This window comes from Gobio gobio, assembly GCF_949357685.1.
Source record: "Gobio gobio genome assembly, chromosome: 8".
Taxonomy (NCBI): domain Eukaryota; kingdom Metazoa; phylum Chordata; class Actinopteri; order Cypriniformes; family Gobionidae; genus Gobio; species Gobio gobio.
In genome coordinates this window covers 28,716,847-28,740,542 of record NC_137114.1, presented here as the reverse complement: position 1 = coordinate 28,740,542, position 23,696 = coordinate 28,716,847, and the positions used below count along the sequence as shown (strand labels likewise).

The following is a 23,696-nucleotide window of genomic DNA, read 5'->3' as shown; positions in this document are numbered from 1 at the left end:
ACACCACAAATGAAGGATTCTTCAGCCTTTGACAGCGTGCTAAGGGATGTTCAGTTAGACACGTACACCTAATCAATACTATCACATATAAAAAACATGTTTTACTCCCATAAGTGTGTTGCACCATTCCTGTCGGATCCAATATAGAAGGCACAGCATTGTGTTTTAATCTCTATGTCTGCAAATCCAGTCTCCAATGTCTTGCGCACGTGTGCTGGAACTTCATTAAAAATAAAGTTCAACTAGGGCTGTGCAATTAATCGAATTTCGATTTCGATTTCGATTTTGCCTCCCAACGATCACCAAAATAGTACAATCGAGAAAAAACGATTATTTTGCCTTGCGTTCTGAATGAAACGCGCACGCGCTCATCCGCCCCTCCCGAACCCACAAATCTCTCTCAGGTCGTGAGTCTCGTGTGCATATCATCCGCTGGAATTTAAAAACTCGGCGCGAGTAAAGATGGCAGAAGGAGGGCAGTTACAGCAGCGTTTGGTGAGCAAAAAAGGCAAAACCAACTCCGTTGTCTGGGAACAGTTTGGCTTCGAGGAATCAGACGACGAGCAGAAACATGCTAAGATTTGCTACATGGCAGTGGCTGCAACGCAAGGGAACACCACGAATTTGTTTAACCACTTGAAAATTAAACAGAGTGACCTATGACAATCTAATAAAGAAACAAAAACTGACGAGAGCAGGGGAGCCGTGTAAACGTCCTTTTTTTCCTTCATATTTTTCAAATAATTCTCTCTTTGTAAACTTTGTTCAATGCATGCGAGATTGCGAGTGCTGTCGTATGTTTGAATATGACCAGTCGTTTTCGCCGTCATCACCCGGGTTTAGTGCCAGAAGACGCGAATGAGAAGCCGCGCGCGCTGTGAGAAAATGTGTCTCTGTGCGTTCATCCGAGAGCGCGCACACGTCTCTCAGCGCGCAGATATTGAGTTCTCTTTCAAGTCTTGCTCTTAAACGGACAAACTCACACAAAACATATGTCAACATGTCCATCTTGATGAGTATCTTAGCAGACATAGTCTGTATATGCCTTAAGTGAACTTTATACAGTCGATAAAGAAGACGCGAGGTCTTAAAGGGGCAGTAGCCTTTACTGCTGTCTGTTTAATGTCAAACAACAAAAGACAAGGACATCACTCACCGCTCTTGATTGAATAGCTTTTGTAAGTTTAATAGGATTAATCTTTAATTTATGCACTCAAATATGCAATGTTATTTTACATTTGATACATTTCTGTACCTGAAAACTAATGTTAGACGTACATGAAAAGCATAGCCGAACCATATTGTTGATCTTATTTATTTGTGGTTATCATTTTTACGTGAATACTTTTATACTTTGATTCGAATATATGTTATATTATTTATTTTAATAGTTCAAAAAGTACAACAAATGTTACAATTTCAATTGAATTGTTGAAAGGTGTATTTTTAATAAATACAACACATTCCCAAAGTCATGTGAAATAATCGTGTTACATAATCGTGATTTCAATATTGACCAAAATAATCGTGATTATGATTTTTTCCATAATCGAGCAGCCCTAAGTTCAACCACACATTCCCAATATTAGAATCCGAAGGAAGCTTATGCAGCGACTGTGTTCTTCCACAACCAGGTACAGCGCAATATATTACTCTCTGCGGCATGTTTAGTGCTCGGTTGGAGTCGGTGGGCGGGGCTACAGAAGCAGGCATACATATTTATCTGTTGAGGCGGCGTTTCAGCATATGATGACATCAAGGAAGTTTTCAGCTCTGAAACTTACAGGATATTCTTATACCACGAAGAACTTTTATATATCAAAGGCTCAAGGGAAAGTTGATTTCTCAATTAATCACCCCTTTAATGTCAATTACCTGTACATGAAATTTCCACTCCACTGTTTTAATGCGCAGAAATTAATTTATCCCACAATGCATTTACAGTGGCATGAAAAAGTATGTGAACCACTTGCAGAATCTGTGAAAATGTGAATAATTTTAACCAAATAAAAGCGATCATTCAAAATGCATGTTATTTTTTTATTTAGTACTGTCCTGAATAAGATATTTTACATAATGTTTTTTTTACATTTAGTCCACAAGACAAAAAAATTGCAGAATTTATTAAAATAACCCCATTCAAAAGTTTATGAACCATTGATTCTCAATGTGTGTCGTTCCCTGGATGATCCACGGCTGTGTGTTTGTTTTGTGATGGTTGTTCACGAGTCTCTTGTTTGTCCTGAGCAGTTAAACTGACCAATGTTCTTCAGAAAATCCTCCAGGTCCTGCACATTCTTCAGTTTCCCAGCATCTTTTGCACATTTGAACCCTCTCCAGCAGGGACTGTATGGTTTTGAGATCCATCTTTTCACACTGATGATGATTGAGGGACTCAAACACAACTATTAAAAAAGGTTCAAACATTCACTGATGCTCCAGAAGGAAACACAATGCATTAAGAGCTGGGGGTTAACCTTTTCACAGATTCTGCAAGTGGTTCCCATACTTTTTCATGCCACTGTACATCCTCATAAGGAAGTCTACTGTAACTAAAAAAGCTCCGTTTTGACAACAGGGTCACAATATGTCTGCGCATCATGCTGTGTTTGACCCTAATGAACTGGCCTCCCTTTGTGTTCTTCAAAACAGGCGGCACTTGGTGATGCCAGGAAGTTAGAAGAGATGTCACTCAATGCCAGTCACCATGGAAACACCAGAGTAGGCCCCAGAGGAAGTGATGAAAACAGAGGAGAGTTGCAAACATGTGTTGATATGAACCACCAAAGTGGTCTCTACCTACAGTCCTCTGAGACCTGCTTTCCCATGAGAAGCTTTCAACTACATGATGATTTGAATGAGTTCTCTAATGAGTGGTCGTCCATTGGAGACTTGAGCCCAGATGTTTCCTTCTCCCTCGAGGGCTGCGTCAAGTGAGTAGGCATCCATGTGTATTGGCAACCTGTCTGTATAACTGATCTGCTGTCCTACCTAATTGTTTCTCATTGGTCCATCAGGCTGGAAAGGAGGTGGATGCTGTGGTATGAATTCAAGAAAGAACTATCTTGCTTGGACGACTGGCTTCGATCAGCTGAGAAAATGGCAGCGTCCCCGAACTCCAGCCATGTGCTGTATGTTACAGCAAAAGAGGAGTTACAAAAGTATGAGGTAAGACGTTGGGTCTAATTTCAAAGCTGTTTTAGGGTCAATGACGGGTAAGAGTGTGTAAAGAAAACAGTAAAGAAAAGGCCAAATCTAGTTTTAACATGCATGCCAAGTTCTTAAAAATATACTTTTTGTATTGGGTGGATTCAAGAAGTGTTACTAGCATTTTCAATAAAACTAAACAAAGAAACATATATATATATATATATATATATATATATATATAAATCAGATATACATTTTTATATTTATCAGCAAAAATGTTTTTCCAAAAAAAAAATGGTGAGGCCTAGAAACACAGTAGAGCTAAAGCCACAAGTCTGACCATTTTCTAGTTTAAATCTGAGGATAAAAACTCTTAAATGGAGTTACCAAAAAACAAATTACCCCTAAACTCTAGCTGCTGTGTTATTATATAAGATGAGTGCAAGACCATCTCCAATTAGTCATTACAGGTGTCTGTTGCTGAGTGGATACTGGCCAGCATTTTGATGCTTTCTACAATGAAAGTGTAATCAACGGCACAGACACACTAACACGCGCGCAGACAGCACATTTACTCAGACTGTCTAGAAGCCCGGGACTTGTGCCAGTGAAGATAAATGACACCAAATGGTCATCAAACTCCTTGGCTCTCCTCCTAAGCACCATTGCGCCTCCCTCCGTCTTAAACCCTCGCACAAATTTCTTAAAATAACCTGCTTTAGTTAATCAGAGAACCGGTGGGATTTATTTTTTACCTTCCGGTGGTTAATTTTAGAGTTTAGAGGGGGTTACCTCCTAGTTAATCACATGATGTCATCATTTGACTGGCTGTTTTTGTATCTCTTTCCAGAACCTGCGTGCTGAAGCCAGGATACGTTTAACCCAGCTGGACGGCCTGACCCAGAAGAGTCGAACTCTGGTTGGCCTGTTTAGAGGCACTATGGGCGCACGACTCGTAGAAGTGACAAAGGACTGCGGACAGCGCTGGGATCAGCTCAGTAACACAGTGGAGACAGTGTGCCGCAGGTTAAAGGTATATACCCACAAAACTGCTCAAGGGTGACCTCTTTTAAAGCAAGCACACTGTAAAAAATAATTGGTGAAGTTTACGGTAAATAAAAGGGCAGCTGTGGTTGCCAGAACTTTACAGCAAAAAAAGGGTAGCAACATTTTGGGTGTTACTGATTGAACTTAAACTTGGTTACAAACCTGCACATTTCATTAACTGATATGTCTGATACTACTTACTGAAGTACTCAAATCTGTTTTGTACCTTTAAGGCCGGGACACACCAACCCTGCCAACAGTGTTGTCGCCTCTCGACGGCCACATTTGGGCAAAAAAGCTGCTCTTGAACACACCGAGAGAACTACAGCCGATTGTCAGCTAGTATGCGTGTAAATGAGACATCTGTCTATTTCTGCAGATACACTCACCTAAAGGATTATTAGGAACACCTGTTCAATTTCTCATTAATGCAATTATCTAATCGACCAATCACATGGCAGTTGCTTCAATGCATTTAGGGGTGTGGTCCTGGTCAAGACAATCTCCTGAACTCCAAACTGAATGTCATAATGGGAAAGAAAGGTGATTTAAGCGATTTTGAGCCTGGCATGGTTGTTGGTGCCAGACGGGCCGGTCTGAGTATTTCACAATCTGCCCAGTTACTGGGATTTTCACGCACAACCATTTTTAGGGTTTACAAAGAATGGTGTGAAAAGGGAAAAACATCCAGTATGCGGCAGTCCTGTGGGCGAAAATGCCTTGTTGACGCTAGAGGTCAGAGGAGAATGGGCCGACTGATTCAAGCTGATTGAAGAGCAACTTTGACTGAAATAACCACTCGTTACAACCGAGGTATGCAGCAAAGCATTTGTGAAGCCACAACACGCACAACCTTGAGGCGGATGGGCTACAACAGCAGAAGACCCCACCGGGTATCACTAATCTCCACTACAAATAGGAAAAAGAGGCTACAATTTGCACGAGCTCACCAAAATTGGACAGTTGAAGACTGGAAAAATGTTGCCTGGTCTGATGGGTCTCGATTTCTGTTGAGCTATTCAGATGGTAGAGTCAGAATTTGGCGTAAACAGAATGAGAACATGGATCCGTCATGCCTTGTTACCACTGTGCAGGCTGGTGGTGGTGGTGTAATGGTGTGGGGGATGTTTTCTTGGCACACTATAGGCCCTTTAGTGCCAATTGGGCATCGTTTAAATGTCACGGCCTACCTGAGCATTGTTTCTGACCATGTCCATCCCTTTATGACCACCATGTACCCATCCTCTGATGGCTACTTCCAGCAGGATAATGCACCATGTCACAAAGCTTGAATCATTTCAAATTGGTTTCTTGAACATGACAATGAGTTCACTGTACTAAAATGGCCCCGACAGTCACCAGATCTCAACCTAATAGAGCATCTTTGGGATGTGGTGGAACGGGAGCTTCGTGCCCTGGATGTGCATCCCACAAATCTCCATCAACTGCAAGATGCTATCCTATCAATATGGGCCAACATTTCTAAAGAATGCTTTCAGCACCTTGTTGAATTAATGGCACGTAGAATTAAGGCAGTTCTGAAGGCGAAAGGGGGTCAAACACAGTATTAGTTTGGTGTTCCTAATAATCCTTTAGGTGAGTGTATATTCGTCATTCAAAAGGGAAACCAGCACTCCAGGCTGCAGATACACAAATTAGGATGCGCTTACCTTTTGAATATCAATCCTGATCACATTCTTTATTCCACTCCGCTCATGTTAATATTAAAATTTTTTCGCTCAGGAACACTCGGTAAGATGAAGTTTAAATTAGAATAGTCTTCTATCTGTACCGTTTTGACTCGCTGTTTTGCTATTGTTCTCGTGCATTGACTAATTTGCTAAGCTGAACAACCATTCAGAGTTCTCTCTCTCACCAACGGCCCAACGCTGATTCTACTTGTAGAATTGGCCCAAAAAACCCCAACGGGGTCCGTCTAGAGCCAACTGTGCGGAACACACTGAAAAAACTAAGTTGGCCAGCAGTCAAAAATGGCCCGACGTTGGCCGGAGGCTGTCTGTCGGCTTGGTGTGTCCCAAACTTATAATACACTGACAACCATCAAAAACACGGGTGAGAATGAAAAAGCCGCACGAAGAATGAAAGCTCATAAAATGTCGCTTTTCCACAAGCTGATGTAAATATGAATATATATATACTGTAAGGTGTGCAGTGTCATGCATACACATTCAAAACACCATGTTAACAAATTGTAATTTCAGTGAAAAACCATAAAATGTGTAGGGAATTCTGTAAATGATCAATGATTTGGTCTTTAATTTCCAAAAACTGTCAATTTAACAGCATTTTACTGTAAAAAAATACATGAAATGTCCTTTTAGATTTGACAGTTTTTCACTGTGTATAGTAATGAAACTAACCATTAAACAATCAACAGTTTTTTTTTTTACCATAGCAGTTTCAGTTTTTGGGGTTGAAATCATAATAAGCACATGATTTTGAAAGACGTCTTAGTTGCTACTTTCTACTTGTGTAAGTCTCTCTTGCCCCTTTTTTATTCCCATTAACTATTTATCCATACAGCCCTCTGCTCTGCCTGCATTCAGCTTACATAATTCTGTCCTTCCAGCCGCAGTGACCCCTTCGCACTGTAGGTCTATGCTTGGCTGATCTGCATATGCCCCCCTTACTGTGGGCTTCAGTGTCTGTGTTTTGTTTATACCATTTCCGCTCCCTGTCTGCCGCTTTGACGTCCTTGTAATTTTGATGTGTCTCCCTGTCAGTCTCTGTCTCTGCTAAAAACAGCATCAGGGTGTAGACGGTCAGACAGAATCATGCTCTATCTGTCTGTGTGTGTGCGCAACAGCATTTCGTCTGCCAACGGGAGGATTTTGAGAGGCAGAGGGAAGAGATGGCAGTGTGGCTGGCTGATATGGACCTCAGGCTGACTGAAGTGGAGCACTTCTCAGGCAAAGACACCCGCTCGAAGATGCACCAGCTTCAGGTACTCTCAGGAAACATGGATCGATAGATTGGTCCATGCAGAGAGAACTCTGAATTACCTGTTTGTTTGTTCGTACGTTTGTTTTCTGCCATCTGGGTAGTGTGGTTTGTGTTACAAGTGCAGATCTTTAACACCTAATTTTGCAGGTTCAGATCCCTAAAAAGGCATCAATCACATAGTAGGTCACTAAAAGAATGACAAATAAGTAGAATGACACACAACCTCGAATGAATAAAAAATGGGGTCAATGTCACCCCAAAATCAAAATTAATAAATGTATTTAATAAAGAATATGTAGGATATTTTTTGGCCAATTAATGTTTCTCTGCTTTGTGCTATTATTTTCATTATGTGTCCAGACATTTTACTTATGTTTTTAAAGAAATCAATAAATAAAAATTAACAATCATGATGATGATGATGATGATGATGATGTTAATAATAATTTATTTTTTATACATATCCCTCATCATTATTGAGAAAATAGCATTGCTGTTATAAAAATTGGATGTAAATGTGCTTTTTGATGAGAATTTTGGTTTTTATGATTTTAATAATCATAAACATCAAAATGGGTTCTTATTTTTTATTATTTCTATTTTGGGGTTTATCTGTAGAAGTACTTTCAAAGAAGGATGTTGTAAGGTTATGATTATTAAATGTGTTTGTGTATATTTTATCTCTCAGGGGTTTCAAGAGGCTGTTGGTGAGAGTGCAGGTAGACTGAACGATTTGCTCCAGCATGGAGAAGAGCTGATTCAAAAGAGCGAGCCGGCAGACGCCCAGGCCATCGAGAGCCAGCTGCAGGAACTCCTGCTCCACTGTACTCAAGTCTTTCAGGGCCTAGGCCGCCTGCACACACGCCTGCTCAGCATGAGACTGGTATATATCCATGCATGTGCACAAATGAGATTATCTTCTTAGTTCATTCCAGGTTTGAAGAAAGTTTAAAGCCTGAAAGGCTACTCAGTCCCTTCTGGACTTGTATCTAATTCAATTGCTCCATATATATTGGAATTAAATCAAGGTGCGTATAACTCATTTGCCACCCAGAATATTGGCCAACCAAGCAGCTTACTGGTTGTATATCTACAGTAGCAAATGTTCATGGTCAATCCTCCATAGATCAGTATTATCACACACCATATGCACAATTGACTATGAAACTTTAAAGAGTCCCTTCTTTCCCCTAATATTCCCCTGATAGCTTTTTTTATTTGATAATTTAATTTGTGCCATCTCAAGTTCACTATTGCTCAGAGCAAGGCTGTTGCATATTTCAGAAAATTATCCCAAGGGAAAGCTATTCAAGCATCCAACTTCATACGTTCTGGCAGAAGAGTCATGAATACACCCCCTGAATAGCCTGAATTGTTGTCTTGTAGCCAAGCAGCCACTGTACAATACATGTACTGTCCATTTGAACAAGTTCCTTGTGTGAGCCTTTGTCTCTTTAGGTCCAAGTGGATCACGTAAAGCCATGCTAAAAATGTTCTTATGTTCTTTATACTGTTGTCAGATATAGGATGTTTCTAGAATCCCACACCAGACATCTAATAATGAATTGCCACAGCATATTTTCCATAGCTCAGAAAAAAACACACAATGTCTATAATGTGTAGCCATTTTTTGTCTATAACGTGTAGCCCCGGTTCAGTATGTTCTCAGAACTTTCAGAATGTTGTTGTCGCCCTTAAAAATGAATGAATTGGATTGCATAAATAAATGTGTGATAGTTGTAATATAATTAGATGCAGAAATATTGAATATACAAGTTTTATTGAATATACAACACTTTTATTCAGAAAGGATGCATTCAGTTGACGATTGAAAAGCGACCGTAAAGATTTACATTGACACACAAAAATATTTTAAACAAATGCTGTTCTTTTAAACTTTCTATTCATCAAAGAATCCTGGAAAAAAGTCATGTTTCCACAAAAATATTAAGCAGCACAACTGTTGTCACAATCATGTGACAAGACTGAATTTTGCTTTTGGAATTGTTATTTTTCATTTGTAATATTTCATTTTGTAATTAAAATGAACAAATACTGTACTTTTGATCAATTAAATGCAAGTGACATAAATTAAAAAAACATCTTCTGTCTACAAATACCTTTTAAACTGGAATGTAATTCTGAAAATGGAAGTTGTTTTAAGATATTTAATTGTCCTATTCCAGGTTTTTGAAGAGGACTGGGCTCTGTGTGCCCCTGACTCTGGCTGTCCCTCTGAGAGTATGCTGGAGGATGAGTGTTTTGTAGAGCGCACCATGGCGCCTCAGTCTCAGGCCTGCCTTCCTCAGTCCAGTCAAGATCACCTGGTTCTGGAGTGGGACCCTTCAGTGGACATTGGTGGTTCAACCTCCCGTGATGACACAGAATCGTCCTCGTTCAGTGCAGCTGCAGGTAGGGATTGACCCTTTAATACAATGTAATCTTCATATCCATTCCCTGCAAATAAGGCAATGGCGATCTAGAGGTCTGCTAGCTTGACGCGTCCCGAAAAACTCAAGAGTTTCTACGCTCGTGTGCTCTTTTGACCGCTTGACGCACAATGATGGAGAACTTATTATGATGGCAAATGATGGAGTGGAAGTTGCACTGTGGAATTATGAATTTGACTATTTTTGTTGCTTTCTGTTGGGCATGTATTATTGATGTCTGTTGTTCCTGATTCTGTTATAAATATTAGAATATTATGCAATAGTAAAATATTTCTGTCCTAAATTCATCATATTCCACACAACATTTCTAAGTGCATGTTAAAATAAAGTGAAACTGGAGCACTTTGTGTTTACAATGCACATTAACACCTTGTTTATAGTTCGGCGTGCATGTGGCGTAAACCACCGCAGGTGCTCCAGAGACATTTATGCTTCACGTGAATTACAATCCGGCAGTTATGTAATAATTATGACCCCAAATGAGGAATGGAGGGTTTAAGGCTTTCCATAGCCCTTTATTCTTTGTGAATGCTACACATTTCAAGTAGCTTTACTTTAAAACACTTTAACTTTGAGCATCAACATTTTCTTCCATCCTCTCAGGTATGTCTTGCACACATGAACCAACCAAATATCCTCTGAGGAGGAGAGTCTACATGAGTCCTGTGGACTTGCATCCAGACAGTGCATCTGTCAGCGTCAAGCAGCCAGTAAGTCCATCTGACAGCTCCAACTTCGTTCTATACTTATTTACGTTATGCTATACGTTTAAACATGGACTGCTGGTCCATTGTGTGTTTGCATACATTTTCCGTCTTGCAACTATACGTATTTAAAATGAGGGGATTTGTTTTTTGCATGTCCTCCAACTGAAATGAGCACAGTGATCTGTGTCTTTGTTTGCATGCATAGGCAGAAGCAAAAATGTGCCTGCACGTTGTAGAATACAGGGGTATGTAACATGCAAATCAGTGGTTACAGGTCTAATTTAGTTGGTATGTTTTTATTTATTGAGCTGGCTTTAGAACGCATTAAGCCACCCCTATTATTAAAGTGCACTGAAGTACACTACTTAAAAAATAAATGCATCTTAATGTATAGATACCAACCTTGATGGCAAAAATTACTGAATAACAAGCATGTGTATATATCTGTAATGAAGGTGAATACTGATGTGTTTGCTGTGTTTTCAGGGCGTTGAGAAGAGCTTAGAGTGTGTGGCCCCACCCCAGATGCCAGTGCCAGGTAAATCCGTGGCTCCTGATTGGTCAGTGTATCTGGTGCCATCCACTGAAGGCAGTGTCCCTCTCACCGCTTAATCACTCGATAATCATGGAAGAGCTGCTCTCAATTTGGCTTGTTTTCTAATATCCTTGAAAAATAGCCAATAGCAACCTAAAACCTCATTTATGAGGTTCATGATGGGCAAAGATCTAAACTTTTGAACCTTTGAATATGATACGATGGGCCAAAATCACAATACAAAGCAGCAACTAGTTTTCAAATGTTATATTTTTTGTCCAGGATTTTTGATAAAATTGTCTTGTGTAATCCGCAGTCATCTCTGGAATTATTTTTACATCCTAGTCCTGATTTGTTTTTGCTTTGCTAATATCTGTTTTGTATGTGTCTGTTTTTGATAGTTTTCAGACCTGGGAAGCCTCAGTACACCAGACCATTTAAAACTTCCACACCTGAAACTAGGTCTCCTGAGCCTTTGACCTTTGACCCTGACCGCATCAGTGCTTGGCTGGGCCAGGCGCATCAACTTTGTTCTAAAGCTGTCCAGACAGAGCATGATTCACAGGTACGCTTGGCTGGGAATATATTCATCAAGTAATCCTGAAAGAACTATCATGGTTTCCATAAAAACATTAAGCAGCACAAAACTGTTTACAACATTGATATTAAAAATAAATGTTTCTTGAGCACCAAATCAGCATATTAGAATGATTTCTGAAGGATCATGTGACACTGAAGACTGGAGTAATGACTTCTGGAAATTCGCCTTTATCTTCACAGTTTTTACTGTATTCTTGGTCAAATAAATTCAGCTGCCTTTCAAAAACATTAAAATATCTTTTGAACGGTAGTTATACGTTTAAGCTTGTCTATGAGTAGGTTTGGGTACCGAAACATTGGCACCGGTACCATATAACCGGTATGTAACCAGACCGAATCGCAATGCAGATTTCGGTGCCTTATTTTGGTGCCACTTAAATTCAAATGTGCTTTCGCACTTTGGCTGGTGCCGAACTAGAGACAGACACTCTCGGCGCTTGTCACGTATCACAACTATTCAGTGTTTTCAACCACATTATATTTATTTTCGGTTTCAGACATTTAAATGCACTTACGTACTAACAAAAAATACACACTGATGTCTATAGCGGCAATAACAATCCTTTTTTCAATCCTTCATAATTTGACTACGTGTTTTATTCATAGCAGATACACATTATATAGTTTACTCTATTCTTCTCCCAGTTCATTTACTTTCATGTATTTCGTGAGACGAGGATGAATATATGTGAAGTAAATCCGACAGATCCGATTCTCTGAGGCGCAAACTAACATGGCGACGCCCATCGCGCATTATAGATCAACTAACACGCATTCAATCACACATATTTGAAAATCAGAATATCAGATTAATGACATGGTTAACAAGTTTGTGAATATTTTAAAGAAAAAAAGAAAAAACTAAATAAAACCGATACAGCTGTCATAGCACTATTGCGGCTGCTGTCATGTGAGAAGCATGATGCGTCACCATGGAAACAAGGTGATGCTTTCTAAAATATTTAGCCAGAGAATATGGTCATATTTCTGCAAAATAAAGATGAAACTTGAAGCTGGTTTGTAGAATACCAAGAATACCAACTACTTTGCTGTTATTAGTACTGTAACTGTTATTTAGTGTTAAATTAGGCCTATTGTAGTTGGTGGGTTAGGTGGCTTAGGTTTTATTGTGAATTTGTTAAGTTAATTGTGTTTTGTATCTATTTATATTTACATATTTAAGTATACTTTAAACTTTTAATGAATTGTTAAATTGAAAGATTTAAAACATTTTTTTTCAATAAAAAGCCATTCTTTATTCCTGCTTTTTTTTTTTTTTAAGTATTGGTTTAGGCAACGGTACCGTTTTAAAAGTATCGGTTTGGCACCGGTATCGTAAAAAACCCAAACGATACCCAACCCTATCTGTGAGAAATGCTACTCATTACACTGTCTGTCAAAAATGGCTTAATGGCTCTCGTAGATTGCTTTTGGCATTAGCTTGATGCCAATATTATTGAATTCTTTTGATGCAAAGTAACTGTGTTGTTAATACCAGTGGTCTATCAGTGTCACTTATTTAGAGGCAATAAATGGCCAGCTGCTGCTGCTCATGTGTTTTATAATGAATTACAGCTCATAAAACCAGTCTTTGGCCTTTTAAATATATTTAGTTGTCATTTTATACAGCCATTAACTATAAATAATTATATAAAATCATTGAACTTTTCATCAATGGTAGGTAGTACAGACTCCCTAAGTGATGTCAAGTTGGGTGTTGGAATATGAATTTCACACGTCACTATTGATGTTTAATAGGCAAATAATCCTACATTAATTATCCACTAGGGTCCAAAAGTCTGAGACTGCAATTTAGAAAACCTGGAAATAAACTTAACTGATAAAATGTATTTTTAATTAGTAAAACTAATCAAATAAATTATATTAAAGGGGTGGTAAAACACATTCTTTTGAAGGCTTGATTGTGTTTGTGGGGTGCACTGTAACATGTGTTCATGCTTCGTTTTAAAAAAAATTGCCTTATTTTTCATATATTGGACCTTTATTCTACACTGCTCTGTCCCTCCTTGTAAAACGGTCTGATGCTTTCCGGGTTGTATGAAGCCAGTCCCTCAAAAATACGCAGTGGGCTCAGATTGGTTAGCTGGCCCAGTGTGTTGTGATTCGCTAACCGCAGTGCACGTCGGAAACGTCACGCCCCTTACCGCCCGAATCAGACCCAGAACATTTGAGTGAAGATGATCGAGCAGAACCTGTTCAGTCCTCGAGAGTAAAGACTGCGGATCTATAATGATCGCTACTGAATGGCACTTTAACTTTTGTATTTTTAGAACGATTATAGCCAAATATCTGTCGCAAGAACTAACCCAAAACAAACACTAAGCACTGGCTTTAACTAGTAAGTTAGCCAAATCACACACAGAACCATGTTTAGCATGCCTGTAGATAAACAATACATAAAAGCTCTAATCAAAGAATCATTTACACTAATGCCAGGTTCGCTGTTGAGATTTTAACGTTAGTGTTTGTAACGTTAGGTGTTCGTCGGATAACGTTAAGTATGAATGAGCATTTAACAGACTGGTTTGCAGAACAGCGTTGTCATCTGTTTACTTCCTTGCTACAACCTATTACAGGAAAACACATCGATGAAAAATAAATCAGACTTACAGGTTGTGGCCCGTAAACAGCTTCTGTTTGTAAATCCAGCTTTCAGGACAAGCCGTTGTGCATATCCTGTATTGAACTCGCGAAGTTTGTGGAAGATTGTGTTGTCCTCCGTGAAATGTGCAGCGCGCGCGTCGTGCATCCACGCACCGGCAGTGTTTCTCTCACGCAGCTGACGTTGTGCAAATCCGGCATTGAAATCGCGAAGACGGTGGATGCAGGGAGCCCTGCGCGCGCCTGATTCCCTGCTGACTAGGGTTGGGTATCGTTTGGGTTTTTTCGATTCCGGTGCCAAACCGATACTTTTAAAACGGTTCCGGTGCCTAAACGGTGCCTGAACCGATACTTTTTTTTTTTTTAAAGGCCACCAAATGAGGTGGATGACATTAAATGGCTTTTTATTTATTTATTTATTTATTATTTAAATTGAACCATTTATTAAAAGTTTAATGTATACTTAAATGTATGAATATAAATAAATACAAAACACAATTTACTTATTTACAAATTATAATTGACATATTTACAAATTCACAGTAAAACCTAAGCCACCCAACTACAACAAGCCTAATATAACTCTAAACAGTTACAGTAATAACAGCAGTCGTCTGTATTCTTGCTCTGCTACAAACCAGCTTCGAGCTTCAGCTTTATTTTGAAATATGATCATATTCTCTGGCTAAATATTTTTGAACGCATCGCCTTAATGTTTCCATGGTGACGCGTCATGTTTCTCACATGACACACAGCAGCCGCAATAGCGCTGACAGCTCAGCTGTATCGGGTTTATTTCGTTTTTTCTTTTTATTCAAAATATTCACAAACTTCTTAACTGTGTCACGAACTATCTGATGTTCAAATGTGTGAGTGAATGTGTGTTAGTTGATCTATAAAGCGCAATGGGCGGCGCCATGTTAGTTTGCGCCTCAGAATCGGATCTGTCGGATTTACAACACTTGAGTTCATTCTCGTCTCACGAAATACATGAAAGTAAGTGACCAGTGAACTGGAAGAAGAATAGAGTGCACTATATAGTTACTGTATAATGTGCATGTATCTGATGTGAATAAAACGCGTAACGTTAGTCAAATTATAACCATCTGAAAGGATTGTCATTGCCGCTTTCATAGACATCAGTGTGTGTTTTTTGCTAGTAGCCTACTTATGAGCATTTAAATGTCTGAAACCTGAAATAAACATGATGTCGTTGAAAACACTGAATAGTTGTCATGAGTTGTGATGTGACCAGCGCTGAGCGTCTGTCTCTGGCTCAGCCAAAGCGCGAAAGCACGTTTGAATTTTGGCACTGAAATGAGGAACCGAAATCTGCGTTCTGATTCGGTCCGGTACATACCGGTTATATAAGTACCGGTGCCATATTGGAACCGGATTTCGGTACCCAACCCTACTGCTGACTCAAACACACGTGCATATAACATGCTGTATGTTAAACGCTCTGCAACGCACCCCCTTCCCAAGGAAGGCTGAACAGAGCAAGTACCCCAGACCTGCAATCCGGATGAAAATAACAGCGTTTCTTCGGCATTGCGGCAAAAACACAGCCTACTAACGCTTCCCCGCGGCGATACAAAATTGCCTCGCCCCCCTTATTTCATATTCCCCGGAGGAGGGGTTTATGTAAATATTGGGCCTGGTGATGTCAGCAAAACCTGGGTGAATGTGTAGTAGTCCCTAGCGGCCGTTTGCTGTAGTCCTTAGAAACTGATTTCTTTAAAAGCAAATATCTCCCTTTGCTTTAAACTTTGAACGTTGTAACTTTGCAGATGTTGTTTATGCTCAAGCAGCAACATTACACGTTAGCTAAAGTTAGAATAGTGAAATCGTGGTTTACCACCCCTTTAAATAAAAAAAATTGCACTAGTGGACTTCTGAGACCCCACTATATGTTCATCCTACACTGCATTGTTCAGTATTCATAACTTGCTGATTTTCTTCTGGATTTGATTTCTGCTTTATCATTTGACATAATTAGTAGGCTTAGAGTTGTCATAAATGCAGAATGGATGCTCGGTGCTATTGTGCATGGAGGAATTTTTGCCAAATCTCATTAAGACAAGATGCAGCAGTCACAGGCTGTGCGCATCATAACAGTCTCGACTCTGTTATGGTCATCATGCTGCTTTTTCACCTCCATTAATAGATGTCACATTGACTTGCTGAAGACCTGTTTACTGCCTCAATGTGCTGTTCATATTAGGGCTGCACCATATTATTGATGGTGATCTGCGATAGTCACATCGCTGGATGTGCGCTGTCAAGTATAGGGATCCTAGTTGATCTGTACAGAGCAGACACCACGGTTCAAAACGCACATACTTCTCTGATTAATTGTAAAGTTTAACCATCATACAGAAAAAGTTAAAAATGTGCATGTTTTTAAAGGGTTAGTTCACCCCAAAATTTAAATTATCCCATAATTTACGATGCGGTGCGTTTTTGTTAGAAAAATATCCATAATTATAACTTTATAACTATAATCAGTCGCTGGTTTCCGGTAACAGCCGTGCGCAAGTCGAGTTCTGGCCGAAGAGTGACCTGTGTCCCGACGCATGACATATTGACGAATGCGGAAGTGCAGAGGATGGAGCAAAACAAAACATTGGTCACGAATTAGAAGTCTAAAATGAGAATTTTTAAAGAGAACTGTCGGAGGAGCTTAAGTTTGTTGCCCAGTCCTATTGGTCTGAACCGCAAAAGGGGTCTACTCTCACCTAAGCTTCGTCATACGCCGGAACTCGAGTCTTTCACGAACGTGCGTTATCGGAAGCTATTAATTGCATTGTATAAAGTTATAATTATGGATATTTTTCTTACAAAAACAGTTTCACTTCAGAAGGCCTTTATTAACCACTTGGAGCGGTATGGAATACTTTTAGGATGGATGGATGTGCTTTTTTTTTGGGCGTAAATGTTTTTTACCATTCATTCCCATTATAAAGCTTGGAAAAGCCAGGATATTTTTTTATTATAACTCCTATTGTGTTTGGCTGAAACAAAGTCATACACCAGGGTCCTTATTTATCAACCGTGCGTAGAAAAGGTTCTGTATTTCATCCTACAACTGAAATTTTGATCAAACGTGCGCGCACAGTTCTTACGCAAATGAGTAAGCAATCATTGTTGATAAATCCCACATGTGCGCAAGTACCATGCTCGTTGACAGTCATTAGCATTCGGAAACGCCTCCAATGAACCATATATGGTGACAACACATCCCTTTAAAAATCATGTGATTTGTGTTTTTTCCTCACCACGATTTTGGCAAAAAAGAGGAACTTCACAAACACCGAATGAGTCGCGCAACGACCTTTAACAACACATTTGCATCACAAATGATTTGCACATTAACAGAATGAAACCCTTTTCTATTTACATCATTAAATTTGATGGTGCTTTTCTGGCGATGTGGGTGCAGTCTATGGCTCCAATTATGTTTGGGAATCTGGCGATAGCATGAAAGCCAAACAAAAATGGGGCTATCTCCTTGGTCCAAGGAAATAATTGCATCCAACATTTGTCACAGCTGTCTTTTTATATATGTAGATTGCTTAATGCATACTGTGACACTCTTAAATGCTTTTTATTTGTAGTATCGCTATTCTACCACTAGATTCTCTGCGTAAGCATGCTCGGTGGTGTGCTTATATTTGCACACATTTCTACATATAAGTACAAGTTGGTAAATCCCACACTTTGCGTGAAACTGTTCTTACACACTCACTACGCACTGTTGATAAATGAGGCCCCTGGAGTGGGATAGTAAATCATGGGATAATTTTCATTTTTGGGTGAACTATCCCTTTAAGGTCCTGTCGGTTTAAACAGTCAAGTGATTTTAAACCATGCTAGCGCAAGAAGACGTGAGAACTCGATTCGGAACTTGTGCACTGTTTTCTGTGCACATCTATTTGTGTTTGAACGGACACACAAACGAGAAATTGTCATAATCCCCATCTCATCGCTTATGGATAACATGAACATAAACAATTGAGAATGAAAACCGATGCGTATCATTAACTTGGATCCATGCATTTGTCTTAAAATGACAGCAGCCTAATATTCCTGCTGCTGTCTGTTATTAATGTTACATATTTAATTTATACAGCTAAGACTGCATTGTTAAAATGCATTTGATTTATTCCATTTCTGTACCTGAAAAGTTTTTCATTTGTATCTTTGTTCTATTGTATTTGTCTATGCTTGTAATTTGTTAAGATTCACTCCCCTTAAAAATCAACCCCTATCATTCTAGAATGATTAATTCTTTCCAAATAGAGCTATTCAAGTCAACCAGTGAAATAGTTTTTATATCACACTATATATCGCAGAAAAACAAAATATCGCAATGTTAGTTGTTTTCAAATATCGTGCAGCCCTTGTGTATATCTTTATTCATAAATCCATAATAATTATCAATGTTTCTGTGGGGAAAAAGCTTATTTTAAGAGCATCATAAAAAGAAATGAATATGAGGCACATATTCTGCAGTGCTGCTAATTAACCCATCTCAAATGAATCTGTACCATCTTGACTCAAAAAGCTCAACGCTTCCTTTAGAGAGGGGTGGGGTGTGGGGGGGTTTGGTTTCTGGGAAAGGGAATACTTTGCACTGATACAGAGGCCGATTTGCCTGCCGAAGCCTTGGAAAAACCTCGACGAGAGTGAGAGACCATTTCCATTTCAAAGAGCCTCTTGTAATTTCTCAGCGCTCATGGCTAATTGGCAGCTTTACAGGAAAGCGAAAAAGACCCGCTGCTCTAACCGGCTCTTTAATGGCTGCCGTAATTGTGGGCACAAACATAGTGGGGAACTGGCACTGCCAAAGGGCCAAGAGTGCCTGTGTAATGTGTCACGCGAAAAGGTGGATGAGGCAGCGTATCTGTTGGTCCCATTAAAGGACTCAAAGAATGAAAGCAAATCAGAAAAACAGGAGGGCACAAAAAGACAGAGCCGCCTTGAACATTATTAGTTAATGGAGCCCGTCTCTTTCGATTTACAAGCGCCTTTTGTAGCATAGCGAAGCTGTCACATGTAGTGAGAACTGTGCTGTCTGCTCTTTGGCAATCAAAAGTGTTTGTTGCTTCTGTGAATCTTTATAGCCTCGCTCCAGTTTTTCATCTCTGCCTTCCGGAAAGGAGGAGGGGGGAGTTGAGTATCAGGAGAACGTGCTCCCCCAGAGACACCCCCACCCACAGCAAACTCTGCACACGTGCTACAACCCCCGCCCGTCCCCGTCATGTGACCTCCAGCATCACTATTACCCACGTCACGAAGACCCACAGGTATATCTCACTCGTGCTGACACGCACGCCCCAAACACCCTCACACAGTAGCTTCTAATGTGCTACAAACCACATAACTGCTTTTATGGTCACCTGGGGTTTGTGAATTAAAGCCAGGCCTGTTAATTTGTAGCGAATGTGGCGCCTTGCATGATTTTTATGATGTGATTTTTACACCTCTCGACACACCCCGCACATAATTGCACTTGTAATGTGCGGCAGTGCCAAAGAGCTGGTAAACAATGGAGTCCCTGCAGGGTTTCGTTAATCTCAAGCTATTATCGCCTTGTCTCTTTTTGTCACTAGAGGCAGCAGGAGAGACTTTCTTTCCCTGATTCATTGGAGGACAACACCTGCACAAAGTCGAGTTGGTGAGAAACTGTTTGATTTGTTATGTTTAGCATTGATTATGTTTTTTGTTGTGATAAGCTGCACCTTGATATAGAATAGGCTTTAGAAATACGCTGCCATTCAAAAGTTTTTAAATAATTGTATTCAACAAGGATGCATTGTTTTACTCAAAAGCAACAGTAAAGACATTTTATAATGTTTTTATAAAAAATTTATATTTTATATTTTGAGAACTTTTATATAGCCTGACAAGCCAGACCCACATCAAGATGTTGGGTCTGGGAACTCACCATTGGCAGGGCTCAATCCGAGGGGCGAGATAAACGGTCGTCTTTCAAATTCCCTCTGCACGCAATAGGATAGCGCTACAACCAACCAGAGCAACGAAGAATGTGAAGCGGAGCTAGTTGATAGATTAAACGTTTGCAGTATCCGTTCGGCAAAACTCTGAACACATCTTCCTTTCTTAAGAATGACTTCAGTGCCGTTCTTTTCTTTTCTTAAAGAAAAGCTTAACTCCAAGTCTTCCAGAGTCGCGGCCAAAGCCAATTCGAAAGACTGCTATTTGCCAGCTTCTTTGTTTACGAGTAGCACGCGGAACCGCCGCAACTCTGTCGTCATTATGTTAAACCCGCCCACCGACTCTCTATACACGATGTGATTGGCCTGACCAGAGTTTGGTTTTTCCAGCTCGCAAGCCAACGAAGAGTTGCTAGACTACACTGGCTGCAAATTACATTTGCTGCTGCTAGGGTGCGTCTAGATTTCTGGGCTAAACTTTATACTCAAAGAATCATGAAAACAAAATGGGTCATGGTTTCCACAAAAATATTATAAGCACAACTATTTACAACATTGATATTAAAAAATAAATGTTTCTTGAGCACCGAATCACCATATTAGAATGATGAAATTAAGCTTTTCCATCACAAGATTTTTTTTTTAAACATCCAAAAATAATAGTTTTTCAAAAATGTCAATATTTCACAATATTAGTGTTTTACTGTATTTTTTTATTTAAATAAATGCAACCTTGGTGACCAGAAGAGATTATTTCAAAAACATTGGAAAAAAAACCAAACTTTTGAGATCACTCAAATGAAAACTGCCATAATTTACTCACTTGTGCCTTTCTAAACCAGGATTTAATATGAAAGGCAGGGAGGTCCAATGTTTTGTACAATACATTTAAAGTTTTACCCAAGATTCTTAGTTACCCTTGAGTTTAAGGTCTATTGGTCTGCAAAAAGGCAATGAGAATCATTTGACAAAGTGAAGTCATATGCTTCCCTGACCAGTGAGGCCAATTTTGTCGGAGAAATCTATTTAAATGCATTTAAACATGAAGCAAGGACACAGATATTAGTTTTGACTGTTAAATCTTCGTTAAAGTCATTTTTACATTAACAATTCCGAAACGTTTCAATGGTTCAATGAAGGCTGTCCTTCAGAAACTCAGTATTTGAACCTATTAAAGCAGTTTTACCTCAGTAATGCATACCTAACTGGAATTGAGCTTAAATTAAATTTGATTTATGCTCATGGTGGGTCATTATCTTGCTCCAGTCCTAATTAAACACACCTGAACCAGCTTATCAAAGTCTTTTGAATTGCTAGAAACTTCCAGGCACAAGTGTTGGGGCAGGTTGGGAAATTGTCCCTCCATGAGCAGGTTTGGGCACAGCTGATTTATACCAACTATCACCAAAGTGGAGACCTGTAGGCAGTCTGTTACTTCTGTTAAGGCTGAAAAACTGCTTTTTACCATGATGTTTTTCTGTGTTTCCAGTGGCCCGGTAAGACCAAATGACTCTACTAGCAGCCTATGGAACAGAAGCCTCTGGCTGTTGGGGCCCCTGAGGTTTTTTGCCATGCGGAAGGCCTCAGCACCACTGCTTGTCATCCTATTTGCCCTCCTGCTTGCTGTGATGATCTGGCCCCTCATCTCAGTCCACGAGACCTCATGTCATCGGTCCAATTCCCTGGCCCGCTCATTTCACCTGGCCCTACATTACAAAGGACCCCCTCCCACCTGAGGACACAAGCTGCGGTCCTTACAGTAACAACAAAGAGTTTAAAAAGCACATATGGGATTGTTTTCAGGGTTTTCCTTAAATTTCTATGAAAGCACCTGAAAATGGAATGGGTCTCGAAGGTGTGCTATATCTGTTTGGCTGCATGGCCAGCGTCACATTGGTCATTGATTATACAAGAGTATCTTTAGGCACTGTCCACATGCTTTAAATATGGTTGAACTCGAGGCCATAGAAGCCTGTGAGTGCAAACCCATGTAACAAGTGCACTTAATTCTGCTCTGACACTCATTTTCTCACAATGTCAAAGTGAATAGTATAAAACTGAAATGATTTGACAGCTCTGGAAGCATCACTATTTAAAACTGCTTTTTTCTGACTGGCAGATTAAGCATTTGTTGGCTTGTTAGAGGCGAATTAAAAAAGTATATATTTTAAAAAGCAGATTATGACTGAAAGGCGTGCGTGCAAGCATTTGCGTGAAGGATTTTTGTTTAAAAAATATTGCTGAAAATGTTGTAGTTGAAGACAGTTTTGTACAGCGAGAGAATAAAACGAAGAACATTTTCATACCGTGTCACAAGAACCACTATATTGTATGCTGTAATCACTGTAACATTTTTTAAATGGGTGTTCTGCACTGTATTTAATATATTGCAATTGCATCGGTCCAATGAAGAAGACACAACCAAGCTTTAAAGCAAACCCTTGTGCACATCAAGGATCGGTTTTTGCACTGTTGTCCATTTTTTTTTTTTATGACTTGAAAAATAAAAGAGATGAGCGAAAACAAGTGGTTGGCTGTGGATGGTTACATTGGAATGAGTGTGGAGTGACACGCCGTGTGATCTCATTGGGGGGAAGCAGTCAGTGCCTTTCTCTGTGTATCTGGCTTGGTGACTTGCCTGAAAGAAGGTTTTGTGCTGCTGCCAGAGAAGAACACTCAAAAAGATTATGAAAGAAATGTTTCCAATTCAATTAGCACACAAATGATCTTAGCTGGAAACGTCTTGCAGATGGCCTTTCAACCTCATCTCTATCCATTCAGAGCTCTCGGGAGTTCTGTAGTCAACACTGCGAAAATGAAGTGTTCTGTGCATGGGTAAGCAAGCCTGTCTTTTGTTTGATTTTGAGTTTATTTACTTGGCAAGAGCGAAAGCGGAGTCTCAAATCGAACCATATACCTCTGCAAGCCCGAGCCATAAACCCCAAGCAAATAAATTCTAGTATCCACCTGAGGAGCATATGAACAAACAGGGAGGGTTTCTCTAGTAATAAAACCTTTAGAGGAAATGGCCTTTTCTGAACTCTGCTGAAGTATTGAAGGTCAGTGCTGCTGTTACAATATTGGTAATTGCTGATGTAAAGAGCATTTGGATTGAGTGGAAAAGGGATTCTATGGTAGTAGTTCCTAAGATGGCTTGTTAATAAAACATGCATATGAGGCTGCACAACTTGCATGATCTTAAATTAAAAGTGACGTTATTTTTTAATGAATGTAAATGCATTTTAATTTTGGCTCCTAACTCACTCTTGCGGTTGGCATCTGTTATGTGGCACTATTAGTTGACAGGGCAGATGTGTATCAGAAAATTCAAAAAATGTGAGTTGGGACAACCTGACTCTGATTAGGCAGCGTTGCTAACTCAGTTTTGCGACGGTTACTCTGAATTAATATGATGCCACTGACCACAACAGGCCTTGCCTATGTCAGGGGAATTGCCACGCTTGAGAACAGAAAGAGCATTTTGTTTTTGCACCATTCAGCTGAAATGTGGCCAAACTAATCCTGAAGGTCCAGCAATTTGCATTCCTGTGTATTTCAGAATATTAGCAACAACAACGTTCGCCATTCTAACACTGTAAACACCATAACATACAGTACCTGACAAAAGTTTGGATGCATTACATTTTTGGTTGCACTTTAT

General features: G+C 39.6%; 2 protein-coding genes across 3 annotated transcripts in view; both read left to right on the top strand.

Moving 5' to 3' along the window:
• Nucleotides 1-22,554, top strand: part of LOC307130667 (uncharacterized protein) — a 33,605-nt gene extending 11,051 nt beyond the window's left edge. For both annotated transcript variants that reach the window (XM_079823763.1, XM_079823762.1), the window contains exons 2-13: nt 2,653-2,933; nt 3,018-3,168; nt 4,001-4,183; nt 7,025-7,162; nt 7,850-8,044; nt 9,348-9,573; nt 10,215-10,321; nt 10,805-10,856; nt 11,255-11,418; nt 19,202-19,384; nt 19,691-19,755; nt 21,525-22,554. In XM_079823763.1, the coding sequence (XP_079679889.1) occupies nt 2,686-2,933; nt 3,018-3,168; nt 4,001-4,183; nt 7,025-7,162; nt 7,850-8,044; nt 9,348-9,573; nt 10,215-10,321; nt 10,805-10,856; nt 11,255-11,418; nt 19,202-19,384; nt 19,691-19,755; nt 21,525-21,771 (1,959 nt within the window). In that variant the 5' untranslated portion in view covers nt 2,653-2,685 and the 3' untranslated portion in view covers nt 21,772-22,554. The remainder of the gene's footprint in view (nt 1-2,652; nt 2,934-3,017; nt 3,169-4,000; nt 4,184-7,024; nt 7,163-7,849; nt 8,045-9,347; nt 9,574-10,214; nt 10,322-10,804; nt 10,857-11,254; nt 11,419-19,201; nt 19,385-19,690; nt 19,756-21,524) is intronic.
• Nucleotides 22,555-22,650: 96 nt separating this feature from the next.
• Nucleotides 22,651-23,696, top strand: part of LOC307130071 (uncharacterized protein) — a 17,187-nt gene continuing 16,141 nt past the window's right edge. The window contains exon 1 of the mRNA XM_079822943.1: nt 22,651-22,870. The gene's annotated coding sequence lies outside the window, so the exon portion shown is untranslated. The remainder of the gene's footprint in view (nt 22,871-23,696) is intronic.